Source organism: Rhizopus delemar, genomic scaffold, assembly GCF_000149305.1.
Source record: "Rhizopus delemar RA 99-880 supercont3.14 genomic scaffold, whole genome shotgun sequence".
NCBI classification, from domain to species: Eukaryota; Fungi; Mucoromycota; class Mucoromycetes; order Mucorales; family Rhizopodaceae; genus Rhizopus; species Rhizopus delemar.
The window spans coordinates 772,112-791,045 of record NW_027137840.1 but is presented as its reverse complement, the minus strand read 5'-3'; the positions used below and the strand labels follow the sequence as shown (position 1 = coordinate 791,045).

Below are 18,934 nucleotides of genomic sequence, written 5' to 3'. Positions count from 1 at the left end.
TATCTTAAAAGCTGATTGTCCTTCTCCTCATTTCGTTTTTCCTTCTGCGTCAGGATACCAGTGTATCCATTCTATCTGTACAGGATCTAAAGGCCTGACTCCGATTCATCAAATATATCCTAGGCTCTGCTGGCTGAAAATCATTGTATAAAATCATAAAGATACTCTAGAAGAATTTGAAACTTACTCATGTTGATATAGTATAGATCAAAAGGGAATAGCTAAAAAAAATGTATAAACTCCCACTCAGTCTCTTTTTTAGACAAAAAGAAAGTTGATTTAACCACGCCTCTTTATTTTATTTTTTTTTTCCTATAAGCGGAGCAATGGCTTTTTTTTATATATTTTGCGGTATATTAACCCATACTTGAATATAGCAAAAAAATATAGAAAAAAAAATGTGTTGTCCTAGCTATGATGAAGTTATTGAAAGCAGTAAAGAAATGTACTTTCAGACCAATAATAAAACATAAATTAAAGTGTGCGGACTTTTTTTATTGCTACACAACATGTTTATTGTCATCACCCCATACTTGACAAACAAAACGTAAAAGGTTCGGCAAATGAAAATTGATAGGTCATGAAGAAAGAAAGTCTTTCAAAATAGGCAAATTTAAGCCTATGCCGACTTTTTTTGTTCACTAAAGAAGACATGTATGTATGTTGCATGTATGACTGACTCAAATCTATTTTGTAAGAAAAAAAAGAATCAAAATAGCTAAATAGAAGGCCACATAAAAAAAACAGAGAACCCTACATTTGCCCTGTCAAACTCTGATCAATGTAACTACAAAAAGTTGTACAGCCCATCATTGGTTCTTTCGTGAGAAAATTACCAAAATTAGTCCACCTGTATAATGTGGGGTGCACAAGAATTACCCATTTCGTCCATCTTGACTCTTATCCAATCTCGTTATTTAAAGTCTCTTTTTTTATCTATTGGTTATTTTTTTTTTCTCCCTCTTTCTTTTCTCTCTCTATCCATCTATATACAATGTATCGCATGCTTACCCAAAGTACTTTGAGAAATTCTCGATTATTGTGCTCCAAACCACCACCTACATCTTTTGTTGGTAGACCGTTTTCGACCCAAGCACAAAAGTCTTTCCGAGTACCATTCAAGACCATTTCTGCAAGTGTTGCCTTGACCTCTTCATTTTACATTTATTCCCAAAGTATTGTTCAAGCAGAGGCGATGAAAAATGATCTTGCTTCTACCATCAAGAACTCAAATCCTAGCGTAACCATAGCCGAATTACAAGATAAAGACAATCGTATTGCTGTACAAGCCAAATCAACACAAGAATTAGCCATGGCATTATTCATCTATCGTCTCTGCTCTTTTCCTTGGTTAGTAGATGCTGCTCCTTATCTTATCTCTGCTGCCGAAAGACTTCATCTACAGGACCCTGTCTATTGGCTCATCAAACAAACTTTTTTCCGTCACTTTTGTGGAGGTGAAACATCCGAGGAGTGTATCTCGAGCATGGACAAGTTGGCTCAGTCTGGAATTAACTGCATTCTAGATTTATCGGTTGAAGCTGACCTTCATTTAGATAAGGAGCCTGCTCATGACGGACAAGGTAAATACCATCATGATGAACAGCAAGCCGACGTCATTTTGAAGATGATCAAGTCTTGTATTCAAACTGCTGCTGGAGGACGCAATTCGAATGCGATGGTGGCCGTCAAAGTCACTGCGTTTTCTCCACCCGAGTTATTGTTGCGTTTAAACCAGGCTATTGCTTCCCTTGACCAGTCCTTTTTTAAACATCAAGTGGATGGTCACATCAACGCTCATGGTCTCTCCCAAGTGATTCAAACCGTCTTGCCTCCCGCAAAGGATCAAGAACAGCAAAACCAACGCCAGTCTATTCTTGATCATTTAGAATGTGAGAAGGGAGCTTTGGATTTGTTGGAATTTAGAAAATTATTTAATTTACAGGGTCCTGGCCGTCATGTGTGGTGGGAAACGGACCAGGTGGATCCCAAACAAAGCTTGTTAACGAGTGAAGATCTTGAGGCCTATGATCGTATGATTGATCGTGTCAATCAAGCGTGCTCATTAGCACATCAATTGGATGTAGGTATTATGGTAGATGCAGAACAATCTTACTTTCAAGATGCTATCGATCACGTCGCTGTAAACCTTCAACGCAAGTACAACCGTCGTGCTAAAAATGAACAAAAAGGACCTACTATTTACAACACATGTAAGATCACAGTTTACAAATACATTTATACACACAGATAAGCTAAAAAAAAATAGATCAAATGTATACCAAATCAGCTCGAGAAAGATTGGAATTAGATGTTGAGTTATCCAAACGTGAGAACTTTGTATTTTCAGCTAAATTGGTACGTGGTGCTTATATGGTGTCCGAGCGCAAACGTGCCCTCGACATGGGCTATGCTTCTCCTATTCATGACACATTAGAAGACACACATGCCTCTTATAATGGAGGTGTCAAGTATTTATTAAACAAGTTACGCCAACATCAAGAAACAACCAACGAACCGCTCTCTGTTTATAATTCACCCATCATTTTCATGGTAGCCAGCCATAATCGTGATTCTGTTATCTTGACAGTGGATGAAATGGAAAAGAATCAAATCTCACCTTATTCTGGTGTTGTCTTGTTTGGCCAGTTGTTTTCGATGCAAGATCAAATTTCGTATACTTTAGCTCGTCATGGATATGCTATCTACAAGTACTTGCCTTATGGTATGATTGATGAAGTCATTCCTTATTTGCTTCGTCGTGCACAAGAAAATTCAGCAGTCCTTGGTGGTGCTGGTGTTGCTCATGAACGACAATTGATTTGGGATGAGTTGAAGGGTCGTATTACAGGCAATGCTTCAGCTGATGTTTCCATCACAACGACTGAAACAACCACCACTGCTTAATAGATGTTATCTACCCTCTTGTTCTCTTGTGTATTTATAGTATATATTAATTCTTTTTATTCCCCCCTATCTCAATCACTAGATCAAATAAAAACTTTTGTAATAAAACACTTTACAATTTTTTAATTATTTCAAATCAACTTTTAGTTTTCAACATTCATTGGATTCCTTCATGATAGGAGTCTGTTTTATTAAAAAAATAAGTCTAAAACTTACAAAGGTCTAGATTGGCTCTTTCATGTTACACGGATTCATGTCCCGCATTTTTCCCAATTCAGATCAACATGAATCAATCTCTCTGTTTCACTTCAAGTGCTGACATAGTAGAAGTAATCTCAAACAGTTACTCTGATCACTCAAGGCAAGGGTCGATCAGGGTCCAATTGATCCCTCATTTAATTATCCCACGTCTTTATGACCCTCATCTAATACAATTTGGGCTTCAAAAGAATCCCTGAATAATCCCTTTAAATTGAGCAACCTTTTTGTTTTATAGAATTGTAAATAGTTGAAAACAATCTATCTCTCCTCTTTTTCAACACGTTGTTCTCCTAAGATCTAGCGTATGATGTCCCTTATGAGTTTTTTTTTTTACTCGAACAATTTGCATTCACCATGCTTTTTTTTTAAGGGCGATGGATAATAATATTGGTATTGTATATTACATTAATTAGATTAAAAAAAGTTTTACGAGATGTAAAAATCAGTAAATAATTTAGCAAGGTACATTATACACTTTGCGCTGTTTAACAGTGAGTCCAGTTGACAGCAATACGACCTTCAGTAAGATCACCCACTTGTGAAAACACTGCTGGTGACAGATCTAAAGAACCCCTCCCACAACCAGTACTGGGGCACTTATTTTTTTCAAATCAAATGTTAGCTTGTTTTTTTTTTATGATTGGGTTTTATACAAGTCTTTTCTTACCATGTCTTGTATAGTTGCTTTTGCAGTACCAAGAGGGCCTGTGACAATGATACAGGCTCCACATACCGGGCTTTGATTTGGATCAGCATAATTTCCATAATCATAGCTATTCTACAAATCTATGTGAGCACAATGTATTTTATCTGTGTCATTTGCATTTCTATTACCAAAGCAACGATCATATTACTTGCTGTAAACTGACCACCACAGGAGGTTAATCCCACACCAGGATCTATCGAAGAATAAAAAGAGAGTTTTTAATACTGTAGTGCTCATGTCTCTCTTATCCTGAATTACCATAATAAGTTCCATCCCCTTGTCCACCCATCGTGAATCCTTCAGATGTAGCACTTCCCCAACTATCACCTTTATATTTTGTTTTTCCAATAGAAGAAATGCCTGCTTCGTTTCTATAACGGACATTTTTATAAACCCCCAACCCGCCCAATACCGACAGCATAACAACAAGAATCCCAGTACAGCCAGCTGCTACCAGTATCAGTTTTCCAAAGCGGTATTTCTCATTGAATTTTGTCCATATAGTAGGAGGTGGTACGATGAGTGGATCTCGTTCGGATGCTGCCTCGTCTTGCATTAGACCAAATGGGTGATGAAGATTTTGAAATTGTTGCTCTGACGATAACACAGTACTGTTGTGTCGACTACTACTCGATCGAGCTGCCTCTGATATCATGAGAAAAGAGTGAAAATGAAGAGAGAGAGAGAGAGAGAAAAGATGCTTCCTGATAGAATTGTTCTGGTAATAAGGAGAAAGTGAATTTAATGTAGGACAATAATGTTGCAAGCACAAATTACTATTGTCCTGATTAGATCTTTTAGTAGAGTCGTACTATTAGGTCACAATTCTTTCAAGAGAAGGTTATCCTGTATGCCTCCATAATAAAGACAAGCGATGAGATAAATGATGAATATTTCTTGTTCACAAAAGACATATTTGTAAATAGACAGAGTACACGAAAGAAAAAAAAAAAGTTTACATTTTACATCAATTGGAATAGGACATACAAGGATATCCTTTTCTTTCAAGTTTATTGCTATAGAAAGGACTGTGATCCTATGGTTTCAATAGCAATCGAATAAAAGGAGAAGAAAAACAAATTCGAGCGATATATCAACTCAAAAAAGAACACACCATGAGCCAATCACGATTATAGAAAACATAAAATGACACCATTCAATGAATATCAATCTATTGCATCTATTTGGGACATTCAAACCAGAAAGAAAAGCTTGACAGTACAGCGGCTCCACCTCCAATGTTCGTTTTCCTCAAATTAAATTCATTTTGATCTTTGACCAATATTCGTTTTTTATTGGCTCAAATTTCACTCTTGTAATAACTCAATTTTTGTACTTGTATCATCCAAAATTTGCTTTTACAATTAATACAATTTGTATTGAATATACTAAATTTTTATTATAATATAGTAGATTCGTTGGTTGTTTTTGTCTTCTTGAGGGCGCCTTTGTTGATCGAGATGTAATTGGCATAGGTGAAGCTTTTGGTTTTTCAAAATAGTTCTTCATCCAGGAAAGGTCTTTTTTCCCTGCTTCTTCAGACGACGAGGTAAAAAGCTAAAAAAAAAAACCTGATTCACCATTTCTGCGCATATCCAAGCTGACAACATGGACGGTAAAATGGTAGCCCCAAAGTTTCCAATAGAGTGTCTAATTTTGATAGTTTTGTGCCTAGTAACACGATTTACATATTCCGTGGGTCTGTCTACTTGAAGCATGGTATTAGCTAAGCCAGAGTGAATAAAGCCAACCGATTGCAGAAATCCTGTCAATTCTGGTTTGGTTTCAATGAGGTCACCAAGCATATCCTTAAGGGCTCTTGGTAATTTGTAGAAAGCATCTTTTAAGTGATCCGAAGAATCATCATAATTTCCTTTAGTTTCAATTGCACCAAATTCTAAACCTTTGTTATGTTGTATTTGGCACGTCCTAAATACAGAGTCGCACTTGTGACCCATGCTCTTTCTAACCATCGGTTCGATTCCACTGATTGTCTTCTTCTGGTTCTTTCTTTTTGGCTTGTGATACTCATTGTTTCACGGAATAACAAATACAATGTGCAAGAACCATTTCTTACAGATTCTATATTTAAACAGAAAATACATGAAATAAACTAAAAATACAGAGGGGAAAGAATAACTGATTTATTTATTTTTGAGATGATATATACAATGCTATTATTAAATCTAATTGATTTAATATTTCCACTATGTATTGACACGCTATATTATTGCTATAAAGTTTATCATTCAATGAGTCAAACCAATCATTTTGTAATTTGCAGTTCTTGATTCATATTGTCAACTATCATTTTCTCCCAGTCACCAACTCCAACGATGTCATCTGGATGCTTTACAGATCTTGATTCTAACAGAGCTTCCTGCACGTATTCAGGTTCTTCTCCCTATGCTCTTTTGTGATTCCTGACTTGATCCGTAGAAAGTGACATAGGGCTGGTCGGTGTTGACCGATAAATCCAAATGTTCGTTCGCGTACTTTTCAATTGCATTGATCATGGCTATTAGCTTCATGTGGTTCAAAGTGACGAGGCGCTTGATAGGGAGTACGATTTGAAGCAATCGGGCAGCTGCATCGTAATGACTGGAGACAGGTGAAATATGAGCTGATGCTTTTTTGTAGACAACAAAGCAGCCTGACGGAAGAATGCGAATTCCAAATACGATGAGTTTCCTTTGCTGCCGTTGGCAAGTTACAGCCTCCAACTCCCCAACCCACATCGTTGAACCAAGCCAATCTGACCAAAGTTTAAGCATATGCTGTTGCATTTTTTTCTCCTTGTTAAAGTCGTAGCGAGCTTCTTGATCTGTTGGCTTCTCCTCCAAGGTCAAATAGTCCGTTCCATCATGATTACTACGCAGGATAAAATCTACACGTTGTTGTGCAATGTCCTCATTGTTGTCCTTCAACTTCCGGAATACCGCAGAATAGCATTCAGCTCTCTTTACATAAAAGGTTTCATCAAATAAAAATGCTCTGTCCCAGATAAAGCTGTACAAATTTGATCTTAGCCAACCCTCGTTGTTTGTGTCGTTCAGTCTTTTAGATCTCCAAATGTCAAATAATCCATTAATGGCAGCTCTAAGATACTTGATGTTTTCTGATACATTATTTTTCTGAAATAGAGAACTAAGAAGCTTCTCTTCATCCTTGATAGTGCGACAAAGACTCAAGTCGATCAATATACGCCTTTCTTCCAAAGTAATTGCCGAGGCAAGGCTGAAATTATAGTGGTTCATTATCTTTGGAATGGCTGGTTTGAAATTTTTCGAGGTTGGTGACAAAGACATATTTTGGTCAGGAGTCGCCTTTGATTCCTTTTGATTTTTAAAGCTTATTTTGTATTCAAACGATGCTCCTTTTCATGGTGATTCTAATGGTATGCTTTTCGGTGTGGTTGGATAACTCTAACAGACATTACTTTATATAAATAAAAGTCACTTTAATCGTATAAGTAAATAAATAAATAAGAATATAAAGAATCAGTGCCTTGTAATCTTCATTAACTTTTAGTTGCGTTTAGACTGACCATTGTTTCTTCCAATACCGCCTCATCGCCATATATGAAAGAAAGAATACTGTCACCAAATGAGTCTCTAAAAAGTGTCCAATTGACGGTGGAAGCACTGTAATTTATTTAACGCACCTGAATAAAATCCTCCTTTTATAAAAAAAAAAAAAAAAAAAAACCTCCACAAAAGGGCCATTTGAAAGCCCGCCTTTCACCTGGACGTGACTTTTTCCAGAAAAAGCATTTTAAAACTTGCTTTTTTTTTTTGTATTCTACGTAAAAAATCATGGACAAGAAGAGTAAAGAATAAAATTCAATAATTCATCCCATCTCATCTGCAGACTGAACTTTTTCCTTTTGCTGTTTTTGTATAGGTAACCAAGTAGAAAGACCTGTTGTATTTTTTGACATTTCGATCGGTGATGTTCCTGTGGGTCGTATGAAGATGGAGCTTTTCTCTGATATTGTACCAAGAACGGCAGAAAACTTTAGACAGTTATGTACAGGAGAATACAAGTAAGTCGATTGAGAGCATAGGCTTATGTTTCATATGCTAAAACGTGTATTTGTTGCTTAGGAGAAATGGTGTTCCCCAAGGTTACAAAAACTGTTTATTTCACAGGTAAGGACGTGTGCTTCTGTCTTTCTTGTGTTTTACGAATGAAATCATTTAGAGTTATTAAAGACTTTATGGTACAAGGTGGTGATTTTATTAAAGGAGACGGAACGGGTGCTATGTGTATTTATGGTGGTGATCGATTTGCAGATGAGAACTTTATCGAAAAGCATACCGGAGCTGGTTTATTATCCATGGCCAACTCAGGTCCAAATTCAAATGGTTGTCAATTCTTTATTACGTGTGATGCGTGCGATTTCTTGGATGGAAAGCACGTTGTGTTTGGTAGACTGGTTGATGGATTGTTAACACTTCGTAAAATTGGTAAGACTGTGAAAAACTGCTCTTTTGCTCTTCTTGACCCATTTAAAACTAGAAAATGTGGCCACTGGACCAAACAACCGACCCAAGTTGCCTGTGAAGATTACTGGTAATGCATTTAATATTCTGTATTCTTTCTTTTTCTAACGAAATATTTTATATAGAATGTGGTCAAATGTAAAAATAAATATATACATAATGCAGTGAAAAAGGTTATGGCTCTTATTGTCTACAAACATTATCTACGATATTTGATGATACTCAAGTACATTTTGAATGCAGTTTAATAAGCTTAGAATATTGTATTGACACCAGGTTCACTGATCTGGTCTGTGTGCATATGATATATATACTCGCTCTTTAATGAATTGTTTTATTACAATTAACGTTGCATGAAATAACCTTCAAGATCTTGATAATTTATCGTCTTCCAATACTTTTTGAATCAGCTCAGTTACTTCAGTCACTTTAATAATAGCAATTTGTGAACATCTCAGCACTTGTTCCATTTCCAGTGGTATGCCTCCTGCTTTACTCAGCGCACAAATTTCTTTGTTGATATTCATTGTAATTGTCATGTCGCCCTTTTTACATTGTTCCTCTAAGTAGTTTGGATCTACGACCAGCAATTCACTAAGACCATAATTGCTGTTACTATATGCATTTCATTTGCTCTTTTTTTCTTTTTGTTACCCTTCATTATAGAATGCAAATGTGATACAGATTGGTATATGATGAATACTTAAAGGTACAGGGTTTCTTTGATCCATAGGATGCTGTTGTATGAAACTGTGAATAAAAAAGAAAAGAAAAGAAATTTAAACTTACAATAGTAACATCTTCTCCTGATACAGTAACATCAGGTCTTCTAAAATGCAACAGTGCAGTAATGGCAGCTATACAAGCACAATCTACCAAATTACCGTCGTGATCGAGAAACATGAGGTCAACACGAATCTGCCAAACTTTCTCTCCTGAAACAATACAAAGCCCTTCTGTGTCAATTGCTCTACTTCTACGCAGCGCTTTTTCTACAACACGACTGATCAACACTTCTTCTTCTGAACGACTAATTACGAAAAAAACTGAGTGTCTTGTATTATTTTTGTGCTAAATGTCATACCTTCCAGATTCAAAAGTAGGTGCTGCCATGGGTGATATTTCTGTATTAAATATCAAAATACCTTCTGTTGGTCTATCTGCATAAGGTCGAACGACTTCGGCTGTCACGTTGGCAGCTACTTTTGTCTTTCCCAGTCGAACTTCCGCATAACCATAATCGCTCCCCAAAACTATTTCAGTGGATCGCATGTCATAAACCTCGCGTCCATCCACCCTTTTTCCTTGTTTTAATGCTTCAAGTAAAAACGTACTTTCGTTGACGCTTGGATCAATTTCTCTGACCATCTTTTGTTTTTATCGTGTCGTCAATTAAAAAAAGAAAAGAAAGGTTTCAAAAGATTTTATTGACTTTTGGATTACAGTGACTTTGTATTTTCGAGTCACATAAAGCATTGTTATGTTCAAGAATTCATTTATATTTTATTGTTTATAAAACACAAACATTTAGAGCAACTACACAAACTCTTGACAAAAACAATAAATTATGAACTTGTATCCATTTTGTCCATCTTTCTATTTTTTTGCTGTTCTTTCCATGCCATAATGCGTTCTTTTAATTCAGTAGCTAATTGAATACATCAGTATGGTTATGTTATATATAGTCTCTTTTTAATTTCTACCTGGTTGAACCATATCCATGCTAAGAGGCATACGATTGAATGGATCACGCGTGTCTCCCAGTAAATGAGCACGTATCGTACTGCGATCTACAATGACACTAGATGTAGGCAGCAAGACAGGATCCTCCATCAAACTAAAGAATATAGGATCCAAGAATTCTTCGGGTGCTTCACCCATTTCTTCTTCCTCTTCTATTCCTGTTTGAACGGCTAATTCTACGCGAGTAACAAATCTTTCAAGTGCATGAATATCATCAAGTGATTTGAGCCCATGCTTTTGCAGAATAGAGGCTGCTCTAGAAAAGTATTCCTTTTTGTACGATCGACCATCCCGAGCAACTGCTTCAACAAAAGTGTCTGAATTCAAATGAAGGTAGACATCAATGATTTCAGACAATAGTTTACGGGGTTGGAAGTGGTATTTTTCTGGATTTTTAACCTTGAGCTCCGTGCATTTAGGTCCTACCAGTTGAACAAGATTATAATCCAACATGGCAGCTAAACGATCCACAATCTCATTTACCAAGAAAGGCTCAATCACTTCTGAGGTCATATAATTAAGCATGTGAACTGTTTCATTACCAAGGGCAACGTAAGATTGAGCCTGACGCTCAAGCGAACGAAGATTGTCCTCTCGTTCTTGACGTTGTTGCTATCAATACATATATAACGTACTTAATATTAAATAACAAAAAGCAAGCGTGTCACTTACAGGTGTTTGCTGTTCCCAAGCAATTTGATTACTCATTTCGGTTTGTATTTGATGAATTTCAGATAATTTACTCAGACTCTCATCCATCAAGTAAGTTACGTCGCTCATCAACATATTAACAAAACGTGTAAATGTGTCTGAATCCCTAAGTAAACGAAATCAGATACATGTATGTTACAGGGAAAAATCTTTCTACTACCTGCTTGCTTCTCTGACCTTTGTACGGTGTGCTGGGTGATTCCATAAAGTCTTCATGATATGACTGATATTATAACGAATGTTAAACTTGTCGTAAAATTGCGAGCTTGCACCTGTTTGCTCAACCTCTGAAAGTAAACAAAATGAAAAGATGGTTAATATAAATGTATTTTTACATCATACATAAGTAGCTTACCAACATAAAATGTCATCAAAGAGGATACAAGATGTTCTAAAGCCAAAGGATGCGAGTTTAGTATAGCTTCCAATTCACCAGGAACACCACGAGCAATAGGATAGGTAAAGAAAAACAAGACCTACAAGAGAGCGCGTTTAAATTGAGGTATGTGTTAATATATATTATTTACCTCCACTAACTTAGCTTTCAAGTAAGGATTTTTAACATATTTGGTGTTTTTCAAGAAAGTGATAATGAAAGCGACCAATTGATCGTGAGGACATTGATGCATGACTTGAGTTTCATAACCATACCTAAGTATTGCTTAATATTGTTTCCCTTTTTTTTGTTTTGGTATTGTATAGACAGTTAAACTTACTTTCCAACGAAAATATAAAGCTCAACAACATCTTCAATAATCCATTCTGGAAGCATTGAAAAGTTCTCTGGTATTTGCTCCGGTAAGGGTAATTGAACAGGTTCCCAAGGATGGTTGTGTTTAGGATCGACTAAACGAATCATCCACGCCATCACTAAGTCATAAAATCGAATGACTTCTGATAGAAAAGTGGGATCCAATAACATTGTTTCATAAGCTAAACGATAGGCTGACATTTGTTCAAGTTTTGCCTAAAAGAAAAAAGGTTTTAAGTATAGGATGTGTATTATTGTAATAAATTACCTTCATTCTCTTGCATACGAAATCAGCCAACACTGCTTGAGGTGTCTGTAAAGATAGAAATGATTAATATAATTAGAAATGTCCTAGCTATTTATTACACATACATTAGCAGAGCGAGTAGCTTCTTGTTCAGCTCTTTCTGTTTGCTTCTTGACTTCATTATATTCTCTTAGGAATCCGTTGTAATTAACCAGTCCGCGAATAGGTCCATAATGCAAGAAAGAAAGTGTTAAAAAGAAACACTCGGAAATAAAGTTTTGAGCTAATGCAGACATAAAAAATAAGTAATGCCTCTATTATGTTTATCTTCCTCTTACGTATTGTTTCTCTTTGCTCATTGTAATAAGCATCTGATTGCTCCTTTGTAGCATTGATCTTTGTATCTTCACTCACATCAAGTCTTTTGCTTCTAAGTAAATAGGTGGGATCAATCTTGTTAATTTTTGATGCTCTAACATCCAAAAATGGATCACAAAACGTCAAAAGCACACCAGTGATATTGTGCATAAATCCATCTGATGCAACAGTTTGAATATCAACTTGCATCTGTGCTCTCTTTTCATTCAGCTTGATGATGTGGCTAAAGTATTCTAATAATTTCTCTTTTGAATCTGAATTAGATCGAATGATGGAATTACAGATACCAAACATGGTTTTCTAAATACAACATTTTTAGTGATATAGATTGATTTACAAGTCTAATAGAGCCTTACTTGAATATTTTGCACACTGCCGCGTAAACCGTTTTTGCATGACTCCAAGTCTGCTGAATTTCTATTTTCTGCGTTTTGAAAGTAATTTTCGGCTACTTTGTTCTGAAAATAAAATAAGAAATAAGATATAAAGTGATCATCTTCCCAGTTATAACTTACTGTTGAATCAGGATATGCACTCAGCTTTAAATAAGGCCCAAGTAGTGAGTTATCTTCAATATTCTTGGCAGTAGCATCTTCAGGATTAAATTCTGGTAAAGAAGCCATCTATCACATTTTTGAATTAATAAAACATTTAAATTCAATTTGTTTTAACAGTATACCATGGATGCAATTGCCTTATTCTCACTAAGGTAAGCCAATGCTCGAATAGTTGATTTATAATTGTCAAGTATACTGTACTGTCGAACCTCAGCAGAAATATTGGTCAATGCAGGTCCAAAAATCTATTGGGATATTCAATAAATCGAATTCATTTAAATTTAACTTGTTATTTACCAAATCAAGGCCATCTTCATTGAAACGCGCTACTAATTCATTAATATACTCTGCAGGAAAACCTTCATTAGTGTCAGGTTCAGCTTTTAGTCTGGGTATAAGTTGTTCAGGTCCTAGATTATCACTGTAATTAAAGTAAATGGTATATTCTATCACTCAATTCTTTTATCCTTTCTGTACCTTTGTATTTGAGGAAACATATCCGGCATTTGGATAACGAGACCAGAGTACGATATGATGAGCTGTCTTACGCTATCTAACACATCTAATCTTTGTTCAAGAACAGCCTTTTCCAAATTCTAACGTTAAATTGTTTAATTAAACAAGAAGTAAAAGAATAGATTAGATATCCAACCTTGCTTCTAATAAGAGTATTCCTACGAATGTCGTATGCTTGCTTCCAACAATTTAAAAGATAGTCGAAATGTAAAACGTAAAGTGTATTTGTAATATCTTGGGGAAGCTCACTGTGACCTTCATTGGGATCCAACGATAATCTGGCTACAATGATACGATCTAAATGCTTTTGCGATAATTTGCGTGGTTGAGGTTCTTTTGTTGCACTTGTAAGTCAAGATAGCTACAAGGATAAATATACAAACTAACCTTGCTCTTCTATCAATTCATCTGCTAATCCTCGCAAATAAACGCATTTGCCCTGTTGATACATAGATTCAGGCTGTTTATAGGTCATTAGAAAATGCAATACATATTTTTTTTTTAAAAAAAGGGCGCTTACGTTTAAAGTAACTTGTAAAATACGAGAAAGCACGTCATTCTGCCAATCTTCGAAACTTTTAGCTGGTTTTACAATGGTATTGTTTGAAGGAGCAACGGGGCTTTTCACTTGTGTAGGAACTGGATTCTGCGTAGTAGTAAATTTTTCTTAGTTTTATGCATTACACGAGTAGATATTCTTTTTACCTCAACTTTTAGAGTAGGAGCAGGTATAGTCTTTTTTGGGATAGGTTTTCTGACAGACAGTGTTTCTTCCAGGGTGGGTAAGATGGGTTTACTCGATCCTGAGGAAGATGCTGTCTTGACTGGTTTTTCTTCTGCCTCTTTTGCTTCTTTCGCTTCTTTCGCTTGTTGTTGAAGTTTTGCTAAACGTTTAAGTCGAATCTACAAGTAAAACAAGTTTCAGTCTAAACTTTTTTCGTGTCAGATGATGTTTATTTAATTGTACTTGATCTGCTTCAGACAGATTGTTTTCCATTTTTCACAGGACGTGTATTAATTAGAAAGAAAAGGAAAAAATATTTTTTGGTGCATAACACTTCTATACAGGATTTCTCAAATTATTGGCTGTTTGCAGCTGTGATTGGCTGTCTGAGATTTTTAGACTGCCATTTCATACAGAATAATTGGTTGGCTGTTGACTATACTTATCGAGATGAATAAACAGATCCTTAGTACTTTGGCACATAGAAGAGAAGGAAAGGGGGTGCTTGATGTAATTGAATATATATACTGATCAGAATTGTTTTAGTGGCTTTAGTTAACTTATCGAAAACCATTTCATCCTCAGTAGAGCAGTTCCTAGAACTGAATGTTTTTAAATTTCTTTCAATACTCTGTAATAGGATTTAAGAATAAAAAAGAAGTAGGAAAATATCGGAACGACTTTAACTCTTTAAATATCTTCTCTCATATTGTCAAAACGATGGATGTAAGTGTTGTTCGTGACAGGACTGTGTTCTCGTATGCCACGCCTACCCAATCCCAGCATTTTAGCTATATACATGATATATTAGGTTCTTGAAGCTATTATCAATTCAAATCAATGAATTCAGCTTCACTGATAGTGTCTGTACGTTCTCCTTTCTCTACCAAGATGCACTCGTCTTCTAAATGTATGGCCACTGATGTAGTTTAAAATTTCTATGTTAGTAATACTTTCATTTTGTTCGCGTTTCCTGATCTTTTATTTTCTTCTAGTATTTTGCTTTACATTCCTTATAAAGATCTGTTAGGCAACAATTTACCAGTGTCATCCATTTTTATAACTTCGATATTGTAAAGCCTTTGATAAATCTTCAATTTTACCTTATCAAATTTCTGAAAGTGAAAAAACAGTAAAGATAAAAATATATCTTTTTGTATTCCTATTTTCATACTATTTGACCAGATATCAATCAAGAGACGATAAAAGATATATGAGAAATCAAAGTTAAATTCAATGGGATTGAGATAATAATTGAGCTTTTAATAATTCGAGGATATAAATCCCTACCAATAAATGAACTGATCATATAGCTAATAACATACTACGTACAAAAGGCATTTATAGTTAGACAGGTTTGGTATACAAATAATAGAAAATCTTTGGCTTACATGTTTATATATCTCATAATCTATAATAAGACCAATTTACTTTCAATTCATCTCAAAGAGATATTTATTACAACTGATAAGAACATATACGCTTCCAAATAAAATAAAAGTTTCTTATAATCTTTTTTTTAAAAAAAAGATTGAGTTTTTAGATGCAACAAAGCGTAATATTTTTAGATAAAACGACAACATGAAGCTAAATTTAAAAGGTTTATTCCTCTTTGCTCACTATATGTAGCTCAAGGTGGAGTCTCGGTATAAAACGTTTATTCTTTTTGGTCATGCTTAATAAATTGCTCTTACAAATAGTAATAAATAATTTTAATATAGTCGCTTCTTTTGTTATTTATTGCTTGTTTTGCTACTTTATCCTATTGGTAAAGTTACTTGTTCGTATTCTTTATCTTTTCTCTTTTTCTTGTGCAGTGGTATTTTTCATTTATTCTGTGTGGTTATCATCTATTTGCTCTATTTTACTTGTCAAGCATATCTTTCTCTGATTTACTGAATGTCTGTTTCATTTAACTAAAAACATCGCGTTTATTAAAAAAAAAGCGTCCTCTTTGCTTTCAAAACTAACAATATTTGAAGTACTCAAAATGCGTCATTACTATATGAAGAGTTCAGGCTCTGTGTAACGTAAATCTTCAACCGACGGCTCCAGACTATCTTTTTTTTTTCTTCTGCTCATAAAAAGAAACCAACATGAAGCTCGTCGGTTTGACAGGTGGTATATCCACTGGTAAGCTTCAAACACAAAGCGTAATTTCACATTATTAATTATTTATTATTAGGCAAGTCAACTGTTTCTTCTATGTTAGTTGAACAAGACATCCCTATTATTGACGCAGACAAGATTGCAAGAGATGTAGTTGAACCTGGAAGAAAAGCAAATCAACTCATTCGTCAGCATTTTGGTGACCAAGTATTCTTGAGTGATGGACGCATAGATCGACCAAAATTAGGACAAATTATTTTTCAAGATCCTGAAAAGCGCAAAATCTTAAACAAATGTACACATCCTTATGTTCGACTAGAAATGCTGAAAGAAGCATTTAAATATTGGATAAAAGGAGCAGATATCGTTGTGTTTGATGTTCCTTTACTTATTGAAAGTAAATTGGATAAATTCATGAGTTATACAGTTGTTGTTTACAGGTAGAGAACCAAAAGCAAACATGGTTGCAAAATACTCATGTGTACAAAATACTATCTATAGCTCAGAAAGCTTACAACTGAAAAGATTAAAAGAGAGAGATGGACTTACAGATGAATTGGCCATGCAACGTATTAAAGCACAGATGTCAATGGCAGAAAAGATTGAAAGAGCCGATATTGTTATAGACAATTCTACTGACTTGGAACAACTTAAAATACAAGTAAAAAATATGGCTAAAAAGGTGCGACCCTCAACCTTCACTTGGCTTTTAGAATATATTGGCCCACCTGCAGCCATTACTACTACACTGTATGTCTTTGTGCGCTCTGCACCTTATTTATTACGATCTGTGGGCGATGCTATCGCCACTCTCAAGTAACTTTTTTTTTTCATAAAATGTAAATTTGTGCCTCAATTTCTTACGTTGTTAAACAACCCACTTTAACCCTTTATTGATTATTAAATATTGCTTCTTTTTTTTTGTAAAGAGCATATCTCGCTTTAACTTTTATTTGGTTCTTGAAAAAAAAAAGGAAGGGGGGGGGCATGCTTCAAATAAAATAGATGCACTTACATTCTTCTCAGCTATAGACGTATAGTATTGGCTGTTATCAACTTTTTTTCATGAATTCATTAAAACAAACAGCTACATGAACAGATATATGCAAATTTCCTACTTTAATAGCCAATAAGGTGTCATGAAAAAACAGGTAGTCTAGACCAAAAGTGACAGTGTCGTGACTTAATCTTTACCCTGGAGAATCTCATATTTTTCTATTCTCTTTTGAAAAAAATAAATGATCGGATTAAAAGGAACCTTGAACGTTATTGACAATTCAGGTGCTATCATTGCAGAATGTGTTCGAGTTATGAGTGGTGCTCGTTTTGCTAGAGCAGGTAAGAAAGCTAAAATCAATAGCAAAAGAAAGCTAATAAGTTCAAGCATAGGTGATGAAATTGTTTGTGTGGTCAAGCGTGCTAGACCCATCAACCCAAACATTGCAGGAACCCAAGCAGCAGCACAAAAAGTAAAAAAGGGAGATGTTCGCCATGCTCTTGTAGTTCGTACAAAGAAAGAAATGACTCGACCTGACGGACGTACTATTCGATTTGATGATAATGCCTGTATTTTATTAAACCAAAAGAAAGAACCTCTCGGCACTCGTGTTTTGGGTGTGGTTGCAGCAGAACTAAGAACAAAGAACTGGATGAAGGCTGTTTCACTTGCTCCTAGAATTGTGTAAATCAGCAAGCCCTCACTTTATGTAAATACAATATTTCAGGAATTTTTGGAAAGAATAAAGATCAAATTTAGATACTCCACTAACTTACGGAACCACGATTTTGGATAAGAATAAGAATTTTCATCGAAACTACAAGCAATTGTAATAGTAATAGAGATTTAGATATATGTGATTTGAGAATTATGTTCAAATAAACTAAATTAGCTTGGTATAGTGTCTGCCAGAATTTGTAAAGCAGCTGAGTTACTTTACTCTGCAAAAATAGTTTGGCATATAGGTAATAAGAGATATATTGAGGGTTATTGAGGTAAAGGCTTGATTCACTTGGATCATAAAATAGAGGTATAAAAGTTTAATAAAAATAACATTAAAGTTGTAAAGTTTGGATATGTAATAATTAAAGTGTGTTGAATTGAGTTTTTGAATAAATTTCTGACAAAGATTTATGGCTGTAATATAGCATAGCTAAAAAAAACGTAAGTTGCGTATAGTTTGCTTATAACATCGATCAGATTCTGTATAATAGATGAAACTCTTTAGGTATAAAGTAAAAAGAAATAGGGTAAAACACAAAAGCACTTAACAAAAACCCTTTAAAGACATACATCTTATAAAATAAGAGTAAAAATAAACTTGCTTTAAACAATAATCATTTAAAGAGAGTCAAATAGTGGATAAGTAAAAAAAAAAAAAAAAAAAAAAAAAAGGGACTATTTATATATTTTTAGTTTCTCTGATTATAGGTTGTTTTTGGTGATATTTAATAAAAGTTTTGTTCTGTAAATTTACATAACTGTATGTATTCAGAAAAGATTCATGACACTAAGATTTGTAGTTTCAATGCTTGTTGTGCTAAACCACGGTCAGTCGGTTCATGAAATCGATTTGCTTTGTTGTAATTTCTTGCGTGTTTGTGGATTTAGATTTTTAAATAGGTATGTTTTGCCAATAGTGAGCATTAGATCTTGTAAAGTGGATTAGACTTGCTAAAATAGATCAAATCCTTGAGGTTTAGGAATAGATTTTTAGATAAGACTATTGACTTCAAGGAACTTCAGCATTTAGTACAGAACATAAACCAAAAAATGTAATTGCAGTTTTCTAATTTCTTCCTTTACCCATTTTTCATAATTT

General features: G+C 34.8%; 10 protein-coding genes across 10 annotated transcripts; 4 read left to right on the top strand and 6 right to left on the bottom strand.

The window, feature by feature from the left end:
* Window positions 1-994: 994 nt before the first annotated feature.
* RO3G_14648 (uncharacterized protein) lies at window positions 995-2,907 on the top strand (the record flags this gene model as incomplete). Its single annotated transcript, XM_067669232.1, has 2 exons — window positions 995-2,213; window positions 2,270-2,907. The coding sequence occupies 2 exons, from the start codon at window positions 995-997 to the stop codon at window positions 2,905-2,907; spliced, it is 1,857 nt and encodes a 618-aa protein (XP_067525333.1).
* Window positions 2,908-3,653: 746 nt separating this feature from the next.
* Window positions 3,654-4,529, bottom strand: RO3G_14647 (uncharacterized protein; the record flags this gene model as incomplete). The annotated part of the gene is made up of 4 exons (XM_067669231.1): window positions 3,654-3,764; window positions 3,836-3,946; window positions 4,003-4,067; window positions 4,133-4,529. 4 exons carry the CDS (start codon window positions 4,527-4,529, stop codon window positions 3,654-3,656), a joined length of 684 nt encoding a protein of 227 aa, XP_067525332.1.
* Window positions 4,530-5,379: 850 nt separating this feature from the next.
* On the bottom strand, window positions 5,380-5,832 carry RO3G_14646 (uncharacterized protein; the record flags this gene model as incomplete). The annotated part of the gene is made up of 1 exon (XM_067669230.1): window positions 5,380-5,832. The coding sequence occupies one exon, from the start codon at window positions 5,830-5,832 to the stop codon at window positions 5,380-5,382; it is 453 nt and encodes a 150-aa protein (XP_067525331.1).
* Window positions 5,833-6,264: 432 nt separating this feature from the next.
* Window positions 6,265-7,182, bottom strand: RO3G_14645 (uncharacterized protein; the record flags this gene model as incomplete). Its single annotated transcript, XM_067669229.1, has 1 exon — window positions 6,265-7,182. One exon carries the CDS (start codon window positions 7,180-7,182, stop codon window positions 6,265-6,267), a length of 918 nt encoding a protein of 305 aa, XP_067525330.1.
* Window positions 7,183-7,689: 507 nt separating this feature from the next.
* On the top strand, window positions 7,690-8,521 carry RO3G_14644 (peptidyl-prolyl cis-trans isomerase H; the record flags this gene model as incomplete). Its single annotated transcript, XM_067669228.1, has 5 exons — window positions 7,690-7,702; window positions 7,778-7,919; window positions 8,078-8,343; window positions 8,396-8,449; window positions 8,505-8,521. The coding sequence occupies 5 exons, from the start codon at window positions 7,690-7,692 to the stop codon at window positions 8,519-8,521; spliced, it is 492 nt and encodes a 163-aa protein (XP_067525329.1).
* A 518-nt stretch (window positions 8,522-9,039) lies between these two features.
* RO3G_14643 (uncharacterized protein) lies at window positions 9,040-9,747 on the bottom strand (the record flags this gene model as incomplete). The annotated part of the gene is made up of 3 exons (XM_067669227.1): window positions 9,040-9,129; window positions 9,169-9,409; window positions 9,464-9,747. 3 exons carry the CDS (start codon window positions 9,745-9,747, stop codon window positions 9,040-9,042), a joined length of 615 nt encoding a protein of 204 aa, XP_067525328.1.
* Window positions 9,748-10,071: 324 nt separating this feature from the next.
* On the bottom strand, window positions 10,072-13,272 carry RO3G_14642 (uncharacterized protein; the record flags this gene model as incomplete). Its single annotated transcript, XM_067669226.1, has 14 exons — window positions 10,072-10,734; window positions 10,795-10,939; window positions 10,994-11,120; window positions 11,189-11,309; window positions 11,361-11,484; window positions 11,550-11,800; window positions 11,853-11,897; window positions 11,951-12,114; window positions 12,170-12,509; window positions 12,566-12,667; window positions 12,725-12,832; window positions 12,889-13,011; window positions 13,064-13,187; window positions 13,244-13,272. 14 exons carry the CDS (start codon window positions 13,270-13,272, stop codon window positions 10,072-10,074), a joined length of 2,466 nt encoding a protein of 821 aa, XP_067525327.1.
* A 362-nt stretch (window positions 13,273-13,634) lies between these two features.
* Window positions 13,635-14,279, bottom strand: RO3G_14641 (uncharacterized protein; the record flags this gene model as incomplete). The annotated part of the gene is made up of 4 exons (XM_067669225.1): window positions 13,635-13,643; window positions 13,803-13,928; window positions 13,988-14,185; window positions 14,250-14,279. The coding sequence occupies 4 exons, from the start codon at window positions 14,277-14,279 to the stop codon at window positions 13,635-13,637; spliced, it is 363 nt and encodes a 120-aa protein (XP_067525326.1).
* A 1,823-nt stretch (window positions 14,280-16,102) lies between these two features.
* RO3G_14640 (dephospho-CoA kinase) lies at window positions 16,103-16,935 on the top strand (the record flags this gene model as incomplete). The annotated part of the gene is made up of 3 exons (XM_067669224.1): window positions 16,103-16,139; window positions 16,192-16,555; window positions 16,617-16,935. The coding sequence occupies 3 exons, from the start codon at window positions 16,103-16,105 to the stop codon at window positions 16,933-16,935; spliced, it is 720 nt and encodes a 239-aa protein (XP_067525325.1).
* A 418-nt stretch (window positions 16,936-17,353) lies between these two features.
* Window positions 17,354-17,800, top strand: RO3G_14639 (mitochondrial 54S ribosomal protein uL14m; the record flags this gene model as incomplete). The annotated part of the gene is made up of 2 exons (XM_067669223.1): window positions 17,354-17,453; window positions 17,505-17,800. 2 exons carry the CDS (start codon window positions 17,354-17,356, stop codon window positions 17,798-17,800), a joined length of 396 nt encoding a protein of 131 aa, XP_067525324.1.
* Between the last annotated feature and the right edge of the window lie 1,134 nt (window positions 17,801-18,934).